The sequence below is a fragment of the Galleria mellonella genome, unplaced genomic scaffold (genome assembly GCF_026898425.1).
Source record: "Galleria mellonella isolate WM207_F2 unplaced genomic scaffold, CSIRO_AGI_GalMel_v1 utg332, whole genome shotgun sequence".
In the NCBI taxonomy this organism is placed as follows: Eukaryota; Metazoa; Arthropoda; class Insecta; order Lepidoptera; family Pyralidae; genus Galleria; species Galleria mellonella.
In genome coordinates, this window is record NW_026442080.1 from 66,323 (window position 1) to 86,268 (window position 19,946).

The 19,946-nt window shown below is 33.3% G+C and overlaps 2 protein-coding genes across 2 annotated transcripts; one reads left to right on the top strand and one right to left on the bottom strand.

Moving 5' to 3' along the window:
* Positions 1-4,852: 4,852 nt before the first annotated feature.
* LOC113511382 (E3 SUMO-protein ligase ZBED1-like) lies at positions 4,853-7,734 on the bottom strand. Its single transcript, XM_052896775.1, is given in 3 exon segments — positions 4,853-5,976; positions 5,979-7,055; positions 7,452-7,734. Coding segments are annotated over 2 exon segments (1,989 nt in total). The 5' UTR covers positions 7,036-7,055; positions 7,452-7,734; the 3' UTR covers positions 4,853-5,044.
* A 395-nt stretch (positions 7,735-8,129) lies between these two features.
* Positions 8,130-19,259, top strand: LOC113513832 (CLIP domain-containing serine protease HP8-like). The gene is made up of 4 exons (XM_026897817.3): positions 8,130-8,293; positions 13,443-13,614; positions 16,023-16,204; positions 17,076-19,259. Exons 1-4 carry the CDS (start codon positions 8,209-8,211, stop codon positions 17,498-17,500), a joined length of 864 nt encoding a protein of 287 aa, XP_026753618.3. The 5' UTR covers positions 8,130-8,208; the 3' UTR covers positions 17,501-19,259.
* The last annotated feature ends 687 nt before the right edge of the window (positions 19,260-19,946 follow it).

Here is a 19,946-nt window from a genome sequence, read left to right on the forward strand (position 1 = left end):
GCGAACTTAATGCCTGATGGCATTCTCTACCAGTTAACCGTTACGCTAAACAGAGAGAGTAAATAGCGGTGCATAGATTTGAAAAAAAATTAAATAAAATAAATATTTTGCAATGTATGTAACGTTGGCCAAGGCGAAAGGCGGAAGTTATGCGTACCTTCGATAGCTGCAACTCACGAGTTCAGCGCTGGTGTGCCTAAATGAATGACCTAACCACCGCAGTACAGCTCATCGTCTTCTTTGCTGTTTTGGGTGGCTTCGATGGGCAGAATACAGCACGGGATAGTCATTGTTTCCTCTAAAAGATTACAATAGTAAACTTATTATAGATACAAACAATTACAAGAAATAATCACAAAGAGAAAACAATGGGCGACCTTATCGCTAAAAGCGATCTCTTCCAGGCTGTAAGATGAATGTACCTAGTTTAAATATGTATAAAGAACGCATCTCAATTGACAGATGACATTAGTTGACATGTATGTACTAGCGGATTTTCCGGTTGCTTTCCCACCTTTCTTCACTCACTTAGAAGTTAATAAATATATGTTTGCAATGGAATAAGTTTTGTTTAAATATAACACAAGCAACGTTTATTGTATTTACATGTACTTACAGTTACTCTATACATTTTTCAAATACCAAAACTATCAAATACACAAAAAAAAAATTGTCCAACTTTCTCCAAACACATTTCTCATTTCTCCAAGAATTTTTCTTCACCAAAATTTTACGAACAGAAAAATTTAAAACTTAAAATTTTCAAATAAGATAACTAATGTGACGACGCTGTGATCATCGTCTTATCACAGACTTCTTCACGTATAGACTAACGTATAACAGGAATTTTAGACGACATTAGTTGTTTTTATATCACCTTATCTTCCGGCCTATATTTGCTTTTATTTATCTGAGTGTTTTACATGTATATACGATAAAAAAATTAGGTTGTGTAGCGCTCACCGGCGGGGTACCAGTGATGAGTCAATCAAGCTTATCAACAAGCTCCTGTGTGGGATATTGCCTACCTAGAGGTAGGCAATATCAGCATAGTCTAGGAGAGGAAGAAGAGTTTTTTTGTAATGGATGACAATGGAATCATAATCCCGCCAGCGCTATTGGTATACACCCGCAGAGCACCAGTGAAGAATGATACGTGAGGATGAATTAGGTCAGTTAGGCCATCGTGACGAATTCAACAAGAATTGTTCACGATGGTTTCCAGGGGGAACCACGTGGAGGTCGACCTAATAAGGTATATTGCGTTTCACTAAGGGTGTGATCATATATCGTGCTATAATAATAAAATCTTAGATTATATAGATAGAGCATCGAGCTTCAAAAACGGGTCAACTTTTTGTTACCTAATTGTCAAATTAGCTGTCACGTTTTGTTTTATCAATGATCTATATACAAACGGAAACAATGTATATTGACGTACGTATATTTAATAAATAAAATATGTATTTAACTCATTAAAAAGATGCAGAAATAATAAGACAAAATAAATATAGTAGTTATAAAGGAATTATTCATAACTACATATTTATCATGCAAATTGTATGAGAAAGTTGATCCGCTTTTCTGGAAGCATTTGTATGGAGACACTCTATCTATATAATCTAAGAGTAAAACTTATCATACCTCAATAGAAGCAATAAATACCATTCCATTTTCGTCTAGTAAAATAAATAAATACATAAATATCTTGATTTTTTTTAATGGATGATAATAATGGTAACCCCATCTGCGCAATTGGTATACGCTGGCGGGGCACCAGTGAGGGACGATAGGTGAGAATGAAATGGCAGGTCAGTTAGCCCATCGTGACGAATTCAACGATAAATTAGTCACGTTGGTTTCCAGGGGGAAGCGCGTGTAGGTCGACATGACAGGGTATATTGATAGCAATGGGGACTAATCAACCCTTGATGGGTTATTTAGTCCCCATTGTTATTCCCCATTGCCTGCACGTGCAGGTTAGATTTATATAAAAGTAACGCATACTATATGGCTATTAAAGTTTACAACCATCTACCAAATAACATTAGAGAAGTAACAGCTCATACAGTGTTTAAACGTAAACGTAAAAATTGGCTGTTATGTAATGGGTTTTATACCATTAATGAATATTTCGCTAAAAAAACAAATGCACTTCACAACCTACACTAGAGATACCATTGATGCTTCTGTTATTATACCAGTTCTTTACCAGAGGGAGACTTTGTACAAAAGTCGATTGCTTGGGTACCTCTGTCTCATTCAGGTTTCTACCGTGAAGCAGTTGTGTTTACATGGCTGTGTTTCGGTTTGAAGGGTGGGATATGGCGTGAATTTACTGGGTATAGAGGAATAACACCTGAGTCCTCAGGAGTGGCAACGCATATCACAACGGGTATCATGGGCGAAATAGTATACTCTGTTATGTCCATGGTACTGCTTATGTCTATAGGCGACGGTTACCACTTTACATCAGGTGGGCCGTCAGCTTGTTTGCCATTCTAAGTTGTATAAAAAAAAAACACTAATTAATATCACAGTTTGTTAAAATATTTTATTAATTTCGACAACTATTGTACAGGCTTTTATTTTCCGTTTACTGTAATAAATAATAATAATATATTGTATATAAATATAAAGGAAATATAATGTAGAATATATATATATATATAAATTTCATATATTGTTAAAAATTTGCACGCCGACATAGAGGCAGAATGTACACGGGAAATATAAATCTCTATCATCTAAAATTACCTGCATTCTAGCAAAATAAATTCATTTCATTTCATTTCATTTCATTCATCACTAATAATCCTTTGCCCCCTATATTAGTTGTTGGACAGACTACTGTACTGTGTGGCGCAGGATAACTAAGAGGGCAGATCCCAAATAAACTGGGATAACAGCTAGGAGAGGAGGGGGGGAATGGATTATTTGCAATGTGAACTACCAGCCGCATTGCTAGCAATATACCTATATATATATATATATATATATATCATCCGCATTTGAACTTATGTAACTAAATTACAGAACTGAAACCCTGTCCGATCATTATAAACTATACAGAATATAGTAATATATATATATATATATATATATATGTTAAATCGACCTCCACATGGTCCCCCTGGAAACCATCGTGATGAATATCAGATGTATTCATCACGATGGGCTAACTGACCTACCTTTTAATTTTCACTTATCATCCTTCACTGGTACCCCGCCAATGTATACCGTTAGCGCAGGCAGGGTTACCATTCCATTATTATTCATTAAAAAAAATAGCAAGGAGAAAGAAGATATAGTTTTATACATTGTTGGCTCGCACAAATTGAAAAATTTTACGTCTTAAAATAAGGAATTCGGAATTGGAATAATAAGCACAACTCTTATTAGGTGTCTATCTCTAATATATACAATTTTCGTGTCGCGGTGTTTGTTACCAAACTCCTCCGAAACTGCTTTACCGATTTTTATGAAATTTTGTGTGCATATTGGGTAGGTCTGAGAATCGGCCGACATCTATTTTTCATACCCCTCAATGTTAAGGGTGACCCTCCCCAAAAATTTTTCTTATTTTTTTGACAAATTTTTCATTTCCATTTTTATTTTATTATGATTTAGCATTGAAATATACATACAACCTCAAATTTTCACCGTTTTACGATCAACTTCTGTTTTTTAATCGTGATTTTTATATGCCGCAATAGGGTTGCAAGATGACAATCGAATATAATAACTGTAGTAGGATAAATTTTCATGTATAGTTCTAAATTTTTGCATTTAATAATAAAAAAAAATCCTACTAATAAGCATTTTATACTATTAAAATCACGCAGGTGATTGTAATGTATGTCGATATCGCAAAGTAATGTCAAAGCTATTTAATCCCTTAAATTAGGGCGAAAGGGATTGTTAGTAATGGAGTCTGACCATTTATTAATAATACACCCTATCAGGTCGACCTCCACGCGATTCCCCCTGGAAACCATCGTGATTAATTCTAGTGGAATTCGTCACGATGGGCTAATTGACCTGCTTTCATCCTTACGTATCAACCCTCACTGGTGCCCCGCCAGCGTATACCGTTAACGCAAGACGGGGTTACCATTACATTATCACCCATAAAAAAAAATCCCTTTTATTATATACATAGAGTGTCTATACTATGTAATACAAATGTTTCGAGTACAGCAGGTCAACTTTTTCATACAATTTTGCGTGATAAATAATTATTTTATGAGTGTTTCCTTTAAAATTACTATATTTATATTGTTTTATAATTTTTGCATCTTTTTAATGCGTCAAAACTCATTTTATTTATCAAATATAAATACGTCAAGGTACATTATGTGCGTTAATATATAGAACACTGATAAAAAAAACGAATGTGTCGGTTAATTACATTAGCTGACAAAAAGTTGACCCGTTTTTGAGATTTGAGACTCGAAAAAAAATCTTAGAAAATGTTTGATATGATAATTATTTGCCAGTGACAAATTTTCGATACACTAGCCTGCAATGTATTGAGATAAATAGCAACTGATGGTGTACAGTTTCATTCATTCATATGATTTACAGTTTTTATCATTCTTTCTATGTAATTCCTTGTTCTTAGTTGTAGGATGGGAGCCTACTTAGCACGTTGCTGCCCTACGCGCCGTTCATTCATTATAGTTCTATATTAGTCTGTGCGTGCTCAGACGCATCACTAAGGATTGTACTCAGTCTAGGGATGTTCATGTAAAAAAAATATCGATATTTTTTTCGATATAATATATCGTAATGTTATATCGATACTTTGCGATATATCGAACATATATATCGATATTTTAAAAATATCGATAAATATGTTCGAATAATTACTTGTTTCTAACTAGTCTATAATATTAAATAGGGATCAGGTTAATTACAAGTAATAACACTTTAAAGAGAAGAAACAAATGAACTTTATTTATAAATCACACAAAAAATAATTCAGAACACACAGAACAAAGAATAGCAGCTTTTTCTTTTATACCATACCAATATGAAAGATTTATAAATTCCAGTACTTTTTCTCTAAACCTTGCAAAAACAAAATTTTATTAACCCTTTTGGCTTGCAATCTGTTTCTTTGCTGTGTAAGAACCTGTGCGGCTTTTGAGAAAAGTAGTTCAGATGGAACTGAGCTAGCCACCATAGTTAAATATTTAAATGCCACGTTGGATAGCGTTGGGAACTGTATTTTATAGTCTGCCCACATTTCTAATGGGTTTTCGTTGAATCTACTGACTGGAGCCCTCAAATAAAGCGATAACTCATCTGAAACACTTTCATCAGTTTTATTTGTTTTCCAATTCCGCTGTACCAGTTTATGGTGATCACTCCAGAGATCTGATGATATACTTATTTTGTCCGAATTGTCGGAGTCAGATTCCACAGCACATTCATCTTGCTGATTTTTTTTAATCATCTCTTTAATTTTACTGACGGCATTTGCGCACGCCAAAGCATCTTCAAAATGTAGTTTTTTAAATCTAGGGTCCAATATTGTAGCAATAGCTAATGATGATACCTGTTCAATGGCGCCCATTCTTTTATTAATTTCGGTAAAAATGCATTTATGTACCTCCTTAATTAAAGGTTCTTCAATTACTAGGCTTTTCAGTTTTGATATCATGCAGTGCACTAATGGAATGACTTTGCTACTTGAGCAATATTTATCGCCCGATATTTCTTTGGTCGCTGCTTCTAGTGGGCGCAGTATGTTAAGAAGCGATGTTAATATTGTCAATTCCATACCAGTTAACATCGGCGGTGCTGTTTTGTGACGAATTAAAATTTCGCTTACAGCATTTCGTAAATCAAGGAAACGTGCAATCATATAGTATGAGCTGTTCCAACGTGTAGGGACATCCTGAATCAATTTTGTGTCAGATTTAACTGATTTACGCAATTCGTCATTTGCTACATAACTTTGTTTAAAAAAGTAACAACATTTTTTAGTTTCGTTAATATTTGCTGTAATTCTGGAAATCCCAAAATATTTTGAGCTACTAAATTAAGCGTATGCGCAAAGCAAGGGATATGCTTTTTTTTTCCGAATGCAATTTCGACAGCCTTCACTATATTTGCAGCATTATCGGTTACTACTGCTGTGACTTTATTAGTATTAAATCCCGACTCTTCACACGTTTTAGTGAGCATTTGTGCAATGTATTCGGAAGTATGTCTTTCATCTAAGTGGTATACACCTAAAGTTACGGAATGAAATTCAATTCCAATGCCAAAATGAGCAGTTAGACCTAGATAACTTCTCATTTGTAGATCTGACCAAATGTCACTTGTAAGGGTCAGATCTTCTACACAGCATAATTTATTTTTTATAACTGTTGATAATGCATCATACTTTTCATCTAACCACCGTGTTACAGAAGTTCTGCTAGGAATGTTATAGTGAGGTACCGTTACATTCAAAAGATTCTTGAAACCTTCATTTTCAACTAATGAAAAAGGTTGATTGTCTTTACAGATCATGAACATTATGGCATTATTAATTCTTTTAGTTTTGTCACCAGTAGAGGTATACGCATATATTTCTCCAAAACTACGTTCAATTGATCTTTGGCGTTTAAAAGGCAATTCTCTAACATAATCTATCTTTTGATCAGGTTGAGAATTGTTCGTATTTATCTCGCTACTATCCATTGGCGACGACGTAGAATCCATTGGAGATGTCGTAGAGGTTGAAGGCATCAGTTGATGTTCGTTGACGGTAGATTCCGATAACGTGATACTATCTTGTTTTGAAGTATTAGGAATTGGGTTGGACGAATCTGAATTAAAATCTTTTTTAACAACAGCAGCACTATGGTTACTTTTGAAAACTTCCAAGTAGAGAGCCTTATGAATATTTTTGATATGTGCCATCGCATTAGAGGTATTGCCAGCCGTTTTAACATTTTTTTGACATAACTTGCATCTGACAGATTTGTCATAATTTTTTTCGTAATATTTCCAAACAATACTTTTTTTAGTGGGTGCCATATTGAAAGATTTCCTAATTTCTGAAAAAAAAACTGCGTGAGAAAAATCCTAAGTCCTAAAAATTTATGAAATAAAAACAAATCCATCGAAATTAATTTAATCGACCATTTCCCATCCCTAACTAAGACTCTTGAAAACCAAAAAAATGGCCATTGAAAACAATTAGTACATTTTGGAGAATTTGATACAAATATAAATGAGTTTGAATATGACCGACATGTTTTTTTTTATTTTTAAACTGTACATTTTTTAGTTTATTGAATTAAAACTTTATTTACAATATTCTTTTATTATTATAAAAAATAATTAATGTCGGCTAGATTGACACTCATAAATACTTGGGCATTTCATTATTTATTGTTTTATACAAATAGTAACAATTGATAGTACTTTCATTAAAAACACGTTATACTTACTGTATGAAACGTAAACAGAATAAACAAAACAGACAATGATTATCACAGCTTGCTTCTTCTATATAATAAAAGCTGCTTTTATATATCGTTATTTATACACACTTAAGGGTATTTATATTTCGTAAACTATAATAAACAAAACAGATAACTTTTAAAGGTTATATTGCATTTGATTGCATTAAAAACGAAACCAACAAAACAAGTGAGCACAGCACAGATCACATATATGTCTAAAGCAAGTAAGTGACCATAGACACCACAGATTTTTTTTTTATTGGAAGAAAAAATACATGAGATTGCGTTTAGGTAGTACCAATGCTGCCAACACCACAGATTATAAAAGTCTTACCACTAGTGCTGCCATCGAGGAGGGTATCTATCTCTCATGTCTGTGTTTCGTTATTGCAAAAGCTTTCTATAACCTGGGGATTTTCCTTTTATTTTTACTCAAATTAACAATGTTGCAGAAAATAAATAGATATAAATAAAAAATGGAATGTGACCCGATATTTGGTGTATCGGATGAAATATATCGATATTACATTCGATACTAGATGATTCGATAATATCGGATTAAAGCGATATATCGCGTGTATGTATCGATATTTTTTGAAATATCGATTTATATCGCCCACTACTAACTCAGTCTAAAAAGTTAGTTTGGCAATGGACGTCGTAAGCGGAACACGTACTGTTCTGTTAACCAAATTATTGCAATTCGTCAGTTGTAAGAAGTTTTTCGTATAATTTCATTATAATGAAGTGTTCATATAAGTTGTTGGTAGTGTTGTCTGTGTTGCTTGTTTGTGGAAGTGTTCCTTCGTTTCACATTCATCGAAATTGTGAGTTTTGATTTTTAACTCAATTTTATTTATTTATTTATTCATGTACATAATGTAGAGTTGTTATAATGTTTTTATTAAAAGTAAGTACCTTGTTTGGATGTAGCAATATTATATCGATAGGCTATATACACGCGATTAGCTGATATACACGCGTTAATGTCAATTTAGATGTCAGATTATATTTAATTATTTTACATATAATTGCTCGTTTTTAAATAAATTTGTAATCAAATAATTTCGATTTACATTAAAACAAATAAACAACAATTCAGAATATAAAAATAATTTGAAGTCAGTCTAGTTATTTAGGTATATAATATTTATATCAATCTGATTAATTATTTGTAAGTCATGTGTGATTTGAACCGTGGCGCCATGCCATGCATTTTTGTATTTCATCTGGCTAAAAAGTAGAAAACTGAGTGAAAACAATTTGCTATTAAATATTTTTTAGTTTAGTATGAAATAATTGTTCTGTCTTTATTTTATATATGAGAAGTTCTTGCAACTAACCACTAGAAAATGCCACTCACTGGTTGTTTAAAATTTGCTTGGGTTTTTACGCGAGGCCACTGTAAGAACGAGGTCCGGGTGATTGCCCTGTTCGCCATCCCCTAAGGCCGCCGCTGGTCATAGATTGTTATTTGCTCTTGTATTACAATTAATTGTTTTGCATAGTAATATTTTATGTATTTATTTATGTATGTATTTATTTATGTATGTATTTATTATATGTATATATTAGTCTAATTAGGGGGCATCCATTAATTACGTAAGCTCTTTTTCGATCAGTTTAGACTCCTCCCCCTCCCCTTACGTGAGATTGACGCAAAAAATATTTTAACCTTAATTTATATTTATTATTCGGGAAAATAATAAATCGTTCAGGTAAACTATAATTAATTTATTTAAATTAAATAAAATTCAAAGTAAAAACATAAAAACAACACTTTCTTTTAAATTTTTACTCAATCAGTGGAGATTCGTGTATTTTTTCAATCGAAATAATTGGACACATATCATCTGGGATTTCTAGTAGTGCAGGAAGACAATCACTGGAAAAGTCTACGTTTATCTTTAATATTTTAGTAATATCTTTAATATTTTATATTTTTTGAAGTTGACGTGAGACTTTTGATTATCCCCTCGGTTTAAATGAGATTTGGTGAGAATTCATTAGACCCCTCCCCCCTATTCTGAGTTCACGTAATTAATGGATGCCCCTTATGTGCTTATATTATATGAATATAAGACCACCGCTGGTTTTATTTGAATTATTTTAGTCTTCTTTATATTAATACGCAAGTTATGTTCCTGTAAGCGACTTTTTACTTTTTGAAAAGTATTTACAATTTCATCGTGGCTTTCATTATTATCGAGACATTTGAAAAGAATCATCTGCGAATAGTACACATAGAGGTTTTAGATATGTTGGTAAGTCATTCATATAGGAAATGAATAGAAGGCACCCTAGTACAGTACCTTGTGGTATGGAGTTGTTAGTAATACACCTGTTTGAACATATACTTTCAATTTCGCCCGTCGAAACATTCCAGTGTTCGATTTAGACAAAGTGGACACGGTTAGTCAAGTACGATCGAAACCACCAGAGGGAGACTTTGTACAAAAGTCGATTGCTTGGGTACCTCTGTCTCATTCGTGTTTCAACCGTGCAGCAGTTGTGTTTGCATGGCTGTGTTTCGGTTTGAAGGGTGGGATATGGCGTGAATTTACTGGGTACAGAGGAATAACACCTGAGTCCTCAGGAATGGCAACACATGAGGGGTGTCATGGGCGAACCAGTATACTCTTCTACTAGTCTAGTCTAGTAGACTAGTCAGCTTGTTTGCCATTCTAAGTTGTATAAAAAAAAAATAATAAACATTTTTTCTCCATTTTATAAGCCTCCTGCACTAATTTGTAGACTGCGTGAGTTGTCGGTCGATTTTTTCTTTTCGAATTCGAAATCTTCAAGTGCTTACGTTTGGGATGCAATCCCTACAGCATTTCTAAAACTGGCCAAGGACGTACCAGTTATAACTCATCTAATTAATCTTTGTTTTGGGAAAGGTATTTTTCCTGTATCTCTTAAAAAAGCTATTGTAACACCTGTGTACAAGAGTGGTGACAGAGATGACGTTAACAATTATAGACCTATATCTGTATTAACAGCTTTTTCAAAAATCATAGAAAATATTATTAATAAACGAATTATTAGCTATCTTAATAAATACAATATCATATCGGACTGTCAGTTTGGTTTTAGAGAAAATATATCTACGGAGGATGCTGTAACAGCTTTAATAACTTTAATAGTAGACCAACTAGATAAAGGAAATAAATATCTCACGGTATTCTTAGATCTAAAAAAGGCATTTGATACTGTCTCTGCCCCCATTCTTGTACAAGAAATGGAACGGATCGGTATAAGGGGTATACCTTTGGCTCTACTTAGTGATTATTTAACAAACAGGAAACAATGCGTTAAGATTGATAAGTATACTAGTGAATATATATAGTGAATATAATTTCCTTATTGGGGGGTTTTTCCAGTAGGTGCCATGCTTGGCAATCGGGTTGACAACTGCAAATAGACTTTGGTGATGTTTTAAGAGAAGAATGTTTTAACTGACCGTCCATCCAGCTTTAATTTCTCATTTTTATGTTTGTTACCTTAGTTAATCAATTAAAATTCCGGCATTTATAAATCGATTTATATTTTTTTTTATCTGAATGTGTATTTTTTCAAACTGGTTCCATAGAAATAATATTAAAATCGGTTCAATACTAGAGTTTTTAAATCATTACTAACATCAAATATTATTACATCTATGGAAAACTTTAAGTGAAGTGAGCACTATAAGAGATCTGGGTATACTCCTAGACAGTAAATTAACATATTTACTACATATAGAGCTGGTAATGGCAAAGGCATCAAGAGCTTTGGGTATTGTAATTCGCAATGCCAAGGAATTTGTAAATCCAAAAACTAAAATAAAATTATATTATTCATTAGTTCGAAGCGTCTTGGTGTACGGTTCGATAGTTTGGCGACCACATTATTTAACCCATATTTTAAGATTAGAGCGTATTAAAAAAAAGTTTCTCTGGCATTTGCCTTTTTCGGCTCGACAATCTAAGATTTTGGTGGCTACAAGGACAGGCTTATCTATTTCAATATGGTATCACTTAATAAGCGTAGAACATTAATAGATTTAATGTTCTTACACAAGTTGTTTAGGAACAGAATTGACTGTTCGCAGCTACTTGTTAAATTTCATTCCCGATTGCCCGTACACTATCCCCGTAGTTACATCAGTCTAATGTCCGTGCCGTTCCGTAGGACTGTTCTTGGTGCCAACTTCACTGTGCCACGTCTTTGCAAGCTGTTGAATAAATGCAAGCAACACTTGGATATTCACTTCGATATGGAAGGGGATTTCTATAGGAGAGCATTGCAGTTAATTTAAATAGTTAAAATTTATGTGAAGCAATCATTTATTGAATCTAAAAAAACTAAATATATCAAATACCTCAGAAGTTTGTTATGTCATATTATTGTTTATTTGTTAATTAGCATGCTGTGTTTCCTTTAAAACGATTGTATACTATGTATAAATAGACAGTAATTTTAATATTAAATCTTATCATTGTAACAATGCTGAGACCAAATGAAGACAAAATTAAAATATCCTAAATTTTGCATGTGATGCAATTTCGCATTCAATTTCTGAAAATAGGTTATAAAATTTTTTTTTCGAAATATTTTTGAAAATATTTTTTTTCTATAATTTCAAATGCTTTCTGCAATAAAAATTAAAAAAAAAAAGATTGGAAAAATGCTTTTTTAATTTTTTTTTTTTTACAAATTATGAGCACCCGATACGAGTGTGTAGAGTATCCTGTGTGCATACAGGATAATGCGTTGCAATACTGGTAAAGTAACGATAGTGATCAAAGGTGATGATGATGATGATAAAATGCGTAAATAATTCACACCTATTATTATTATTAGATTTATTCAAAGAAGCACGTTACAAGCCGATACAAGTGTGTATTGCGTCATAGTATCACATCCTAACCTATCCGTTTTAAACCCGCTGTCATTGTATTCAACTATATTAAAATTTATGTCCGACTGATATGACTCATTTCGGGCAATATAAAGAGCTAGCTTTTACTCGCGACTTCGTCCGCGCGACCGGGATATGTTTACCGACAGATATGAAATGAAGCCTATCACATATTAAGGATAACCAATCTTTGCCATAAGTGTCTGGGGGTTTACCGTGAAATTGCTTGAGCGCCTCTGTCCCATTCGTGTTTCTACCGTAAAGCAGTTGTGTTTGCATGGCTGTGTTTCTGTTTGAAGGGTGGGATATGGCGTGAATTTACTGGGTACAGAGGAATAACACCCGAGTCCTCAGAAGTGAATGTGGTCAATTAGAAAAAATAAATATTTTATGGTTATAGGATAAATAATTTATTTATATTAATTACGGACAGACAGATACACATGCGCAGGAAAAGAGATAAAAGAATACGTATACAGAAACAGCACTATCTGTATCTCATTTTAATTGAGTTTTAAATTTTCTACACTTAGACAGAGAGATTAGAATTAGTTGCAGCGACAAGAGGAAACTCTTAAATGAAAAGAGAAGAGACAGAGAGATACTCTTTATCGTACCCTCCATAAGATTCTAATAGTAGACTTATTATAAATACAAACAATTACAAGAAAAAAAATACATTAAGGAAACAATGGGCGGCCTTATCGCTAAGAGCGATCTCTTGCAGGCAACCTTTGGATGGAGAGGAGTAATTACATTATTCTATATGATTTTATTTGAATTTTATTTTTTATAAGTAAATAATTTCTTTAAACCTAAATACAGTTATGATTCAGAACGGTGCACAGTTGTACTATTTTGTTTTCTCTGGTATTCCCCTCCGTATTTATTAATTTAAATAAGTTTCATTTCTAACAATAATATAATATATAAATTAAAAGAAAAAATCCTCACGGGGATTTTAGCGACTCTGTCACACGTTAAAAAATGAAAATGAAATATTTATTTGCTTTGATTATTTAAATAGTTATTTACATAATGAATTAATTTGTGGCATTTTTCAATTGTTGCAGATAAAAAGTGTGGCGTGGAAGCAAGTTCGAACCTTATCCACAGGAATCCATGGTTGGTTTTCCTGGAGTTCCACGACCAAAGCGATATGATCGACATTCGATGTGCTGGTACCCTCATTGATATGTGGCACGTCGTCACAGCAGCACATTGTGTGAAACACTATACATCCAAGTAAGTACTGCAGTCTGCCGTGTGTTTACGGCGTAGAATCTACTACTACTACTCGAATAAACTTCCTTTCTCGTGTGTGTGTCGTAAGGAGTGACTAATGGAACATAATGGTAGAGGGATGAGCAGTAGTGTCCCTCACATCACATCGCAAAACCTCACATTCACAGTGTTTGTAATATATGCTGGTTCTTGTTGTATTATTTTTTTTTTATTTTACCAATATTCTCATCTCCCCTCTTAAGGAGAGGAGATGGCAACTAACCCCCGGCAGAAGCACAGTCGGCCGGGGTTCAGGGCCCCAGAGAGAGAAACCGGCGTACAATGCGAGCAGAATCTAAGAGCACCGCTTTCTGCATCTTTCCCGGGAGTGAGCCGCCTCGGAATCCCAACCGTCTGAGATGTTGTTCCAGACTGGTTGGGATAAGACCGTTTACCGACATAATGATTGGAATGATTTCGGTAGATGTCACCCCCCACATTTCGGTCACCTCGTTAGCCAGGTCGAGATATTTTCTCTTCTTCTCGGTTTCGGCTTTCACGTGGTTGTATTATTATTATTATTTATTTATTATATTATATTAATTGGAAATAACATTGCCGTATATTGACTTGATGTATTGCATGTATATTTTGTTTTGTTCTATTCCAATTGTTTATAAATTTTCTTTTTTATAAAAAACTACACTACTATGTAAAAACGTTCATTTTAAACACAGTCTGAATGCGGTTGTCAACCGGTCTGCCAGTTAATAGCTTATATGATGACTTCTGCAGTCTAATTTCTCTATAATTGTAATATAGGATATTGTGAACTAAATCTAGTCGATTGTGAAGGTTGATCCAGACTGGTTGGGATAAGACCGTTTACCGACATAATGATTGGAATGATTTCGGTGGATGTCACCCCCCACATTTCGGTCACCTCGTGAGCCAGGTCGAGATATTTTCTCTTCTTCTCGGTTTCGGCTTTCACGAGGTTGTATTATTATTATTATTTATTTATTATATTATATTAATTGTAAATAACATTGCCGTATATTGACTTGATGTATTGCATGTATATTTTGTTTTGTTCTATTCCAATTGTTTATAAATTTTCTTTTTTATAAAAAACTACACTACTATGTAAAAACGTTCATTTTAAACACAGCCTGAATGCGGTTGTCAACCGGTCTGCCAGTTAATAGCTTATATGATGACTTCTGCAGTCTAATTTCTCTATAATTGTAATATAGGATATTGTGAACTAAATCTAGTCGATTGTGAAGGATTTTCAGTTCCATAAATACTCTTACTGGGTGTCGTCATGGTTATTCAGTACGATTCATCCTATATATAGTAGCTGACTCTGTAAGCGTTGTTTTACCACTTATTGCGAAATATAAAAATGGCAATTAAAATACAGGGATTAATCGTGAAACGATGAAAATTTAAAGTTGTATGTATTATTCAATGCTAAATCATAATGAAATAAAAATGGAAAAATTTGTCAAAAAAATAAAAAAAAATATTTTGAGGAGGGCCACACTTATCATTGACGGGTATGAAAAATAGATGTTGGCCGATTCTCAGACCTACCCAATATGCACACAAAATTTCATGAAAATCGGTAAAGCCGTTTCGGAGGAGTTTGGTAACAAACACCGCGACATGAGAATTTTATATATTAGATATATATTAGATCGTTGTGTGGTCCCGGCATAGAATGGGCCACCCCTTCTTTTTCTGTTTGTGTAGTAAGAGGCGATTAAGGGAACTTAATGGTCAAGGAATGGCCAGCAGCGTCACACTTTAAACATCATCCAAGCTAATAATCTAGTTATAATCTGTATCATTCTTTGAAGGAAACAATAGAGAGTTTTTATTTATTAATTCAAAGTCTAACTGCGGTTGCCAACCCGCTTGCCAGCGTGGCAACTACTGGCAAAAACTATGTTCAGCAGTGGACATTTCATGGCTGATATGATGTAATGAATATAACGTAATAAAGTAATATATGTAGCGAATACAACGAACGCACACTATGTATTTAATCTATATTTCTTTCTTTTTTTTTATTTTTTTTTTTTAGTGGTATTTCGCGGCTCACTTTTGGCCACAATAGAATATCAGTGTTTTGCTCTTTTTTTGGGCTGAGTTGTGGCCATTTTGTATTACAGTGGCACACGCATGAAGAATAAAAATTTTTTACTAATTTTATGCATTCTGATTTTGTTTTTGGTATTTTTTTTTTTAATCTTTTGTACGTGTATGTTTTTTTTTTATCTTTTTTCACTTTGCTTTCGTATCTTTTGCTGTTTGTGTGCTGTAAGTGATGCAAATAAATTATCTATCTATCTATCTAATGACGATGTCCAAAAAACATAACTGTCATTAGATAGTCATGCAAAAATTATTTTCTTCAACAGGTTAGTAGCCCGTTTCGGTGAATACGATGTATCGAAAAGTAAGGACTGTATGTTTAGCGTATGCGCCGATCCTGTAGTCAAGATAGAGGTGGAGGAAGTGATAGTTCCTGGTGGATACAAAAACCACGAGTATGGCAGCGATATAGCGATACTTAAATTGAAATATCGGGCACCGTATACAGGTAGTGTAAGCTATTAAGTGTTACTTGACTAGTGACTAGCTTCGGTTGCGCAAGTGTTTTTTTTTTAAGTAAAATGCACTTTATATTATTCGCTAATACTGCAGCTTTCAAAAGGTGAAAGAATTTTTAAAATTGGATAAGTATTTTTGGACTTTACCAACAAAAATTAAATTTATCCTTTAAAAGTTTAGATTATGGTTTACAGATAGAAGATACAGTAATATCCCGTGAATTTATCTTTTTTTTTTTATACAACTTAGAATGGCAAACAAGCTGACGGCCCACCTGATGGAAAGTGGTAACCGTCGCCTATAGACATGAGCAGTACCATGGACATAACGGAGCATACTGTTTCGTCCATGATACCTCCCATGCGTTGCCATTCCTATGGACTCAGTTGATTATTCCTCTGTACCCTGTAAATTAACTACCATATCCCACCCTTCAAACCGAAACACAGCCATGCAAACACAACTGCTTCACGGTAGAAACATGAATGGGACAGAGGTACCCAAGCAATCGACTTTTGTACAAAGTCTCCCTCTGCTAAATCTGCGTGGTTTAGGACCAATAATACCCTTTGTGTTAAGCTCCTGGCTGAATGAACCATTAAAATGGCAAATTTTTGTCTACTTTATTCAAATCAATATTTTCTACTGCATTTATTTATTTAATTCTTTATTGCACCAAAAACATAAATATATATACAATAACAATTAGTAAATTCAAGTGAAATACAGTAGCATAAAATACAGATTAAAATATATACATGAAGATACAAAAAGCGGTCTTGTCGCTAGGGCGATCTCTGTATCCAATTTTACAAATTAAAATAAAACTACTAATTCAAATTTTTATACCTTTTCCCTAGATTTCATTCGTCCAGTCTGCTTGCCCACCGGTCCAATAAACCAAAACGCCATCTTCATTGCCACTGGTTGGGGGGAAATGATCAGTTCCAACCTATACAGCGATACCAAAAAGATGATACCACTCCCATTCTGCTCACTCGATGACTGCAGAAGGGTGTACTCTCGTATAAATTTACCCGATGACATCATCTGCGCTGGTGGCGTAAACGGTATGGATACTTGCAGAGGGGATTCCGGGGGGCCTTTGCTGTGGATAAGGGAGAGAGTCGAACTACGCGGAGTGATCAACACTGGTTACAGCCGTTGTGGGACAGAAGGCTTTCCCGGTCTTTACATTAGTGTAGAAAATCATCTGGAGTGGATTGAGGCGATTCGCAATGGTTATTATGATGGTAGCATAAGATTAATCTTAAGCTTAAATTAAAGGTTTAATTTTAAATATAGTTCAATTATTTAAGTTTTTATAAAAATGAAAAAAAAAAAAACAGTACGTACAATAATACAGGAGGTAAGCAATAGTATTGATATAAAGTAAACACTTGATTTTGTATTTGAAAGTAATTGATTTGCCATCAATTGATGGATTAAATAATAAATTAAATATTATTTATAAGTACGTATATAAATAATATTTAATTTATTATTTTCAGAAACATATTTATATTTCATCAACTTATATATTTTATAATATCATGATCATATCGATCAGGCGATAAAGTCCTCCTGTATTAGTGTTTATTTATTAATTTATTTCTAAGGCCAAATTTATTCCATTTTAAGGCTGGTTTTTTTGTTTCATAAATAAGTACTTATACTCAAAATAGGTTTTAGGTTAAAAAATAAGTAAATAAAATAAATCTTATTGTTATTTCTCTATAGTAAAAAATAGTATTATGTTCACGTGTTGTTTTGGTGTCTATCAAAAATTTTAATTTCAAAGGAACATTTAAATTTTAACGTAGCTCGAAGAACTGACAACTGACTGGGAAGGAAGGTAGGTTCTCGAGGGTTCCGTACAAGCAAACGCAGTCTAGGATGACCCATACTAGTTGGAGTGACCACTTCAAATGCATCGCAGAGAGTCAGTGGATACAGGTGGCTCAGAACTGTTCCTTATGGCAGTCCATGGAGCAGGTTATGCTGAGCAGTGGATGGAAAATGGCTGCTATGATGATGATTTAAAATTAAATACATCTATAACTCATAACACTTGGAAATTTAAAATTTAGACGAATTTAGACGAAAATGGTAGATACTTGTTGAAATGCACTATATTACGTTTTACACGCAATTCCCTCTAGTATATTGAACTAGCGTTAATTTTGCATAATAATGAAATAATAAACTATAAATTAGAAACTGATGGGTTACTGACGACAATTACCACATTTAACATTTCATTAAAGACTATTTTTCATTCCAATTAATAATTTACTAATAGTTACCGAATTGAGATTAAATTTAAAGTAACGGACGACGCACATTATTGTCTACGACTATGACATGTTATTCTTAAACTTCGCTTTAATTTAAATACACTATTGGGAATTAGTGATGAAAAATTTTTGCATGTAAAGAGGTAAAATTTGGTTCAATCGTGACCACGACGTGATGCAATCCACGGCGAACCGTCGCCGGCAATAAAAATTAGGTATATAGGTACAATTTACATGCAAAAATATGTCATTGCGTTATGTTCCTATACTTTATGATATGTTTTTATCTAAATATAATATTAATTACATGCAGTAAAGATTGTATTGAGTCAGGAATCTCTAGTCAGGATTGATCTGGATTTTAGGTATTAATATTTGAAATTTATCTACAAATAGTTATAATATGTATATACTGGTCCAATGACGAATACGTTAAAAGTCTGTTATTCAAAAAATAATAATGATTAACAGACTTTACGTTTATTGTTTTTTCCAACACCAAAGTCCAGAGGAATACAATGTATAGATATTGGAGCGATATTATAAATGCTAATAATATATAATCTATACCAAACTTCTTTAAATATGATACGTCATGTTTATATATTTAGATTTTTAATAATACCAAAAAATAATACCAAAAACGATTATATGTGTACATTCATTTGTATACATCAATTAACACGACTGCCAGAATAGTATTAGCTGTGTTTCACGGCTTCACCTGTATAAATCAGTATATACAGTGCTATATTAGCACGCAGCCTGGTATGTGCTATATTAGCACATACCAGGAGTGGGCGACTTGGGTCTAGTCAAGTTTACTGTTTATTGACGAAACGTGTGCCATCTACCAATTACATACTTCTTGAAATCACAAATGAAACAACATAGTTTAGTACACAATTATGTAGTATTGTAGTATTTTTTTTTTTTTTATTCTTTAAGAGGGAAAATATAAAACTGAAAATTATTGTTAGTAACTACTTAATTTCAACAAATACACATATCAAGACTTGTCAGTTATAAATAAAAGGAATTACAAATAATATGGTAAAAGGAATTATAAAACAGTGACTGTAAACTCGAATTGAGTGAAAACTTAGATATCTAGTGTAAGTGCAGTGTCATTTCAAATGTGTAGGGTAGTGAACCAAATAAATAAAATTTTATTCAACATTAAAATGTGTTGAAAGTTGTTAATAGTGACCGGATTGCAACTGTGTGTGCTTGCTCCTTGTTGCCGAGTCTCATTTCAATATATATACAGTATATAAATAACTGTGAACATTATTAGAAATATATACAGCGTCATCCTGGATTGATTGTTTACGTCATATTGCGTTTACGCATAAAGTTGCGGCTTGGGCGGTTGGCTGAAAGATATCATAATTAAGATATTGCACGGAGGTCTTTGATAGAGAACATTGCGTA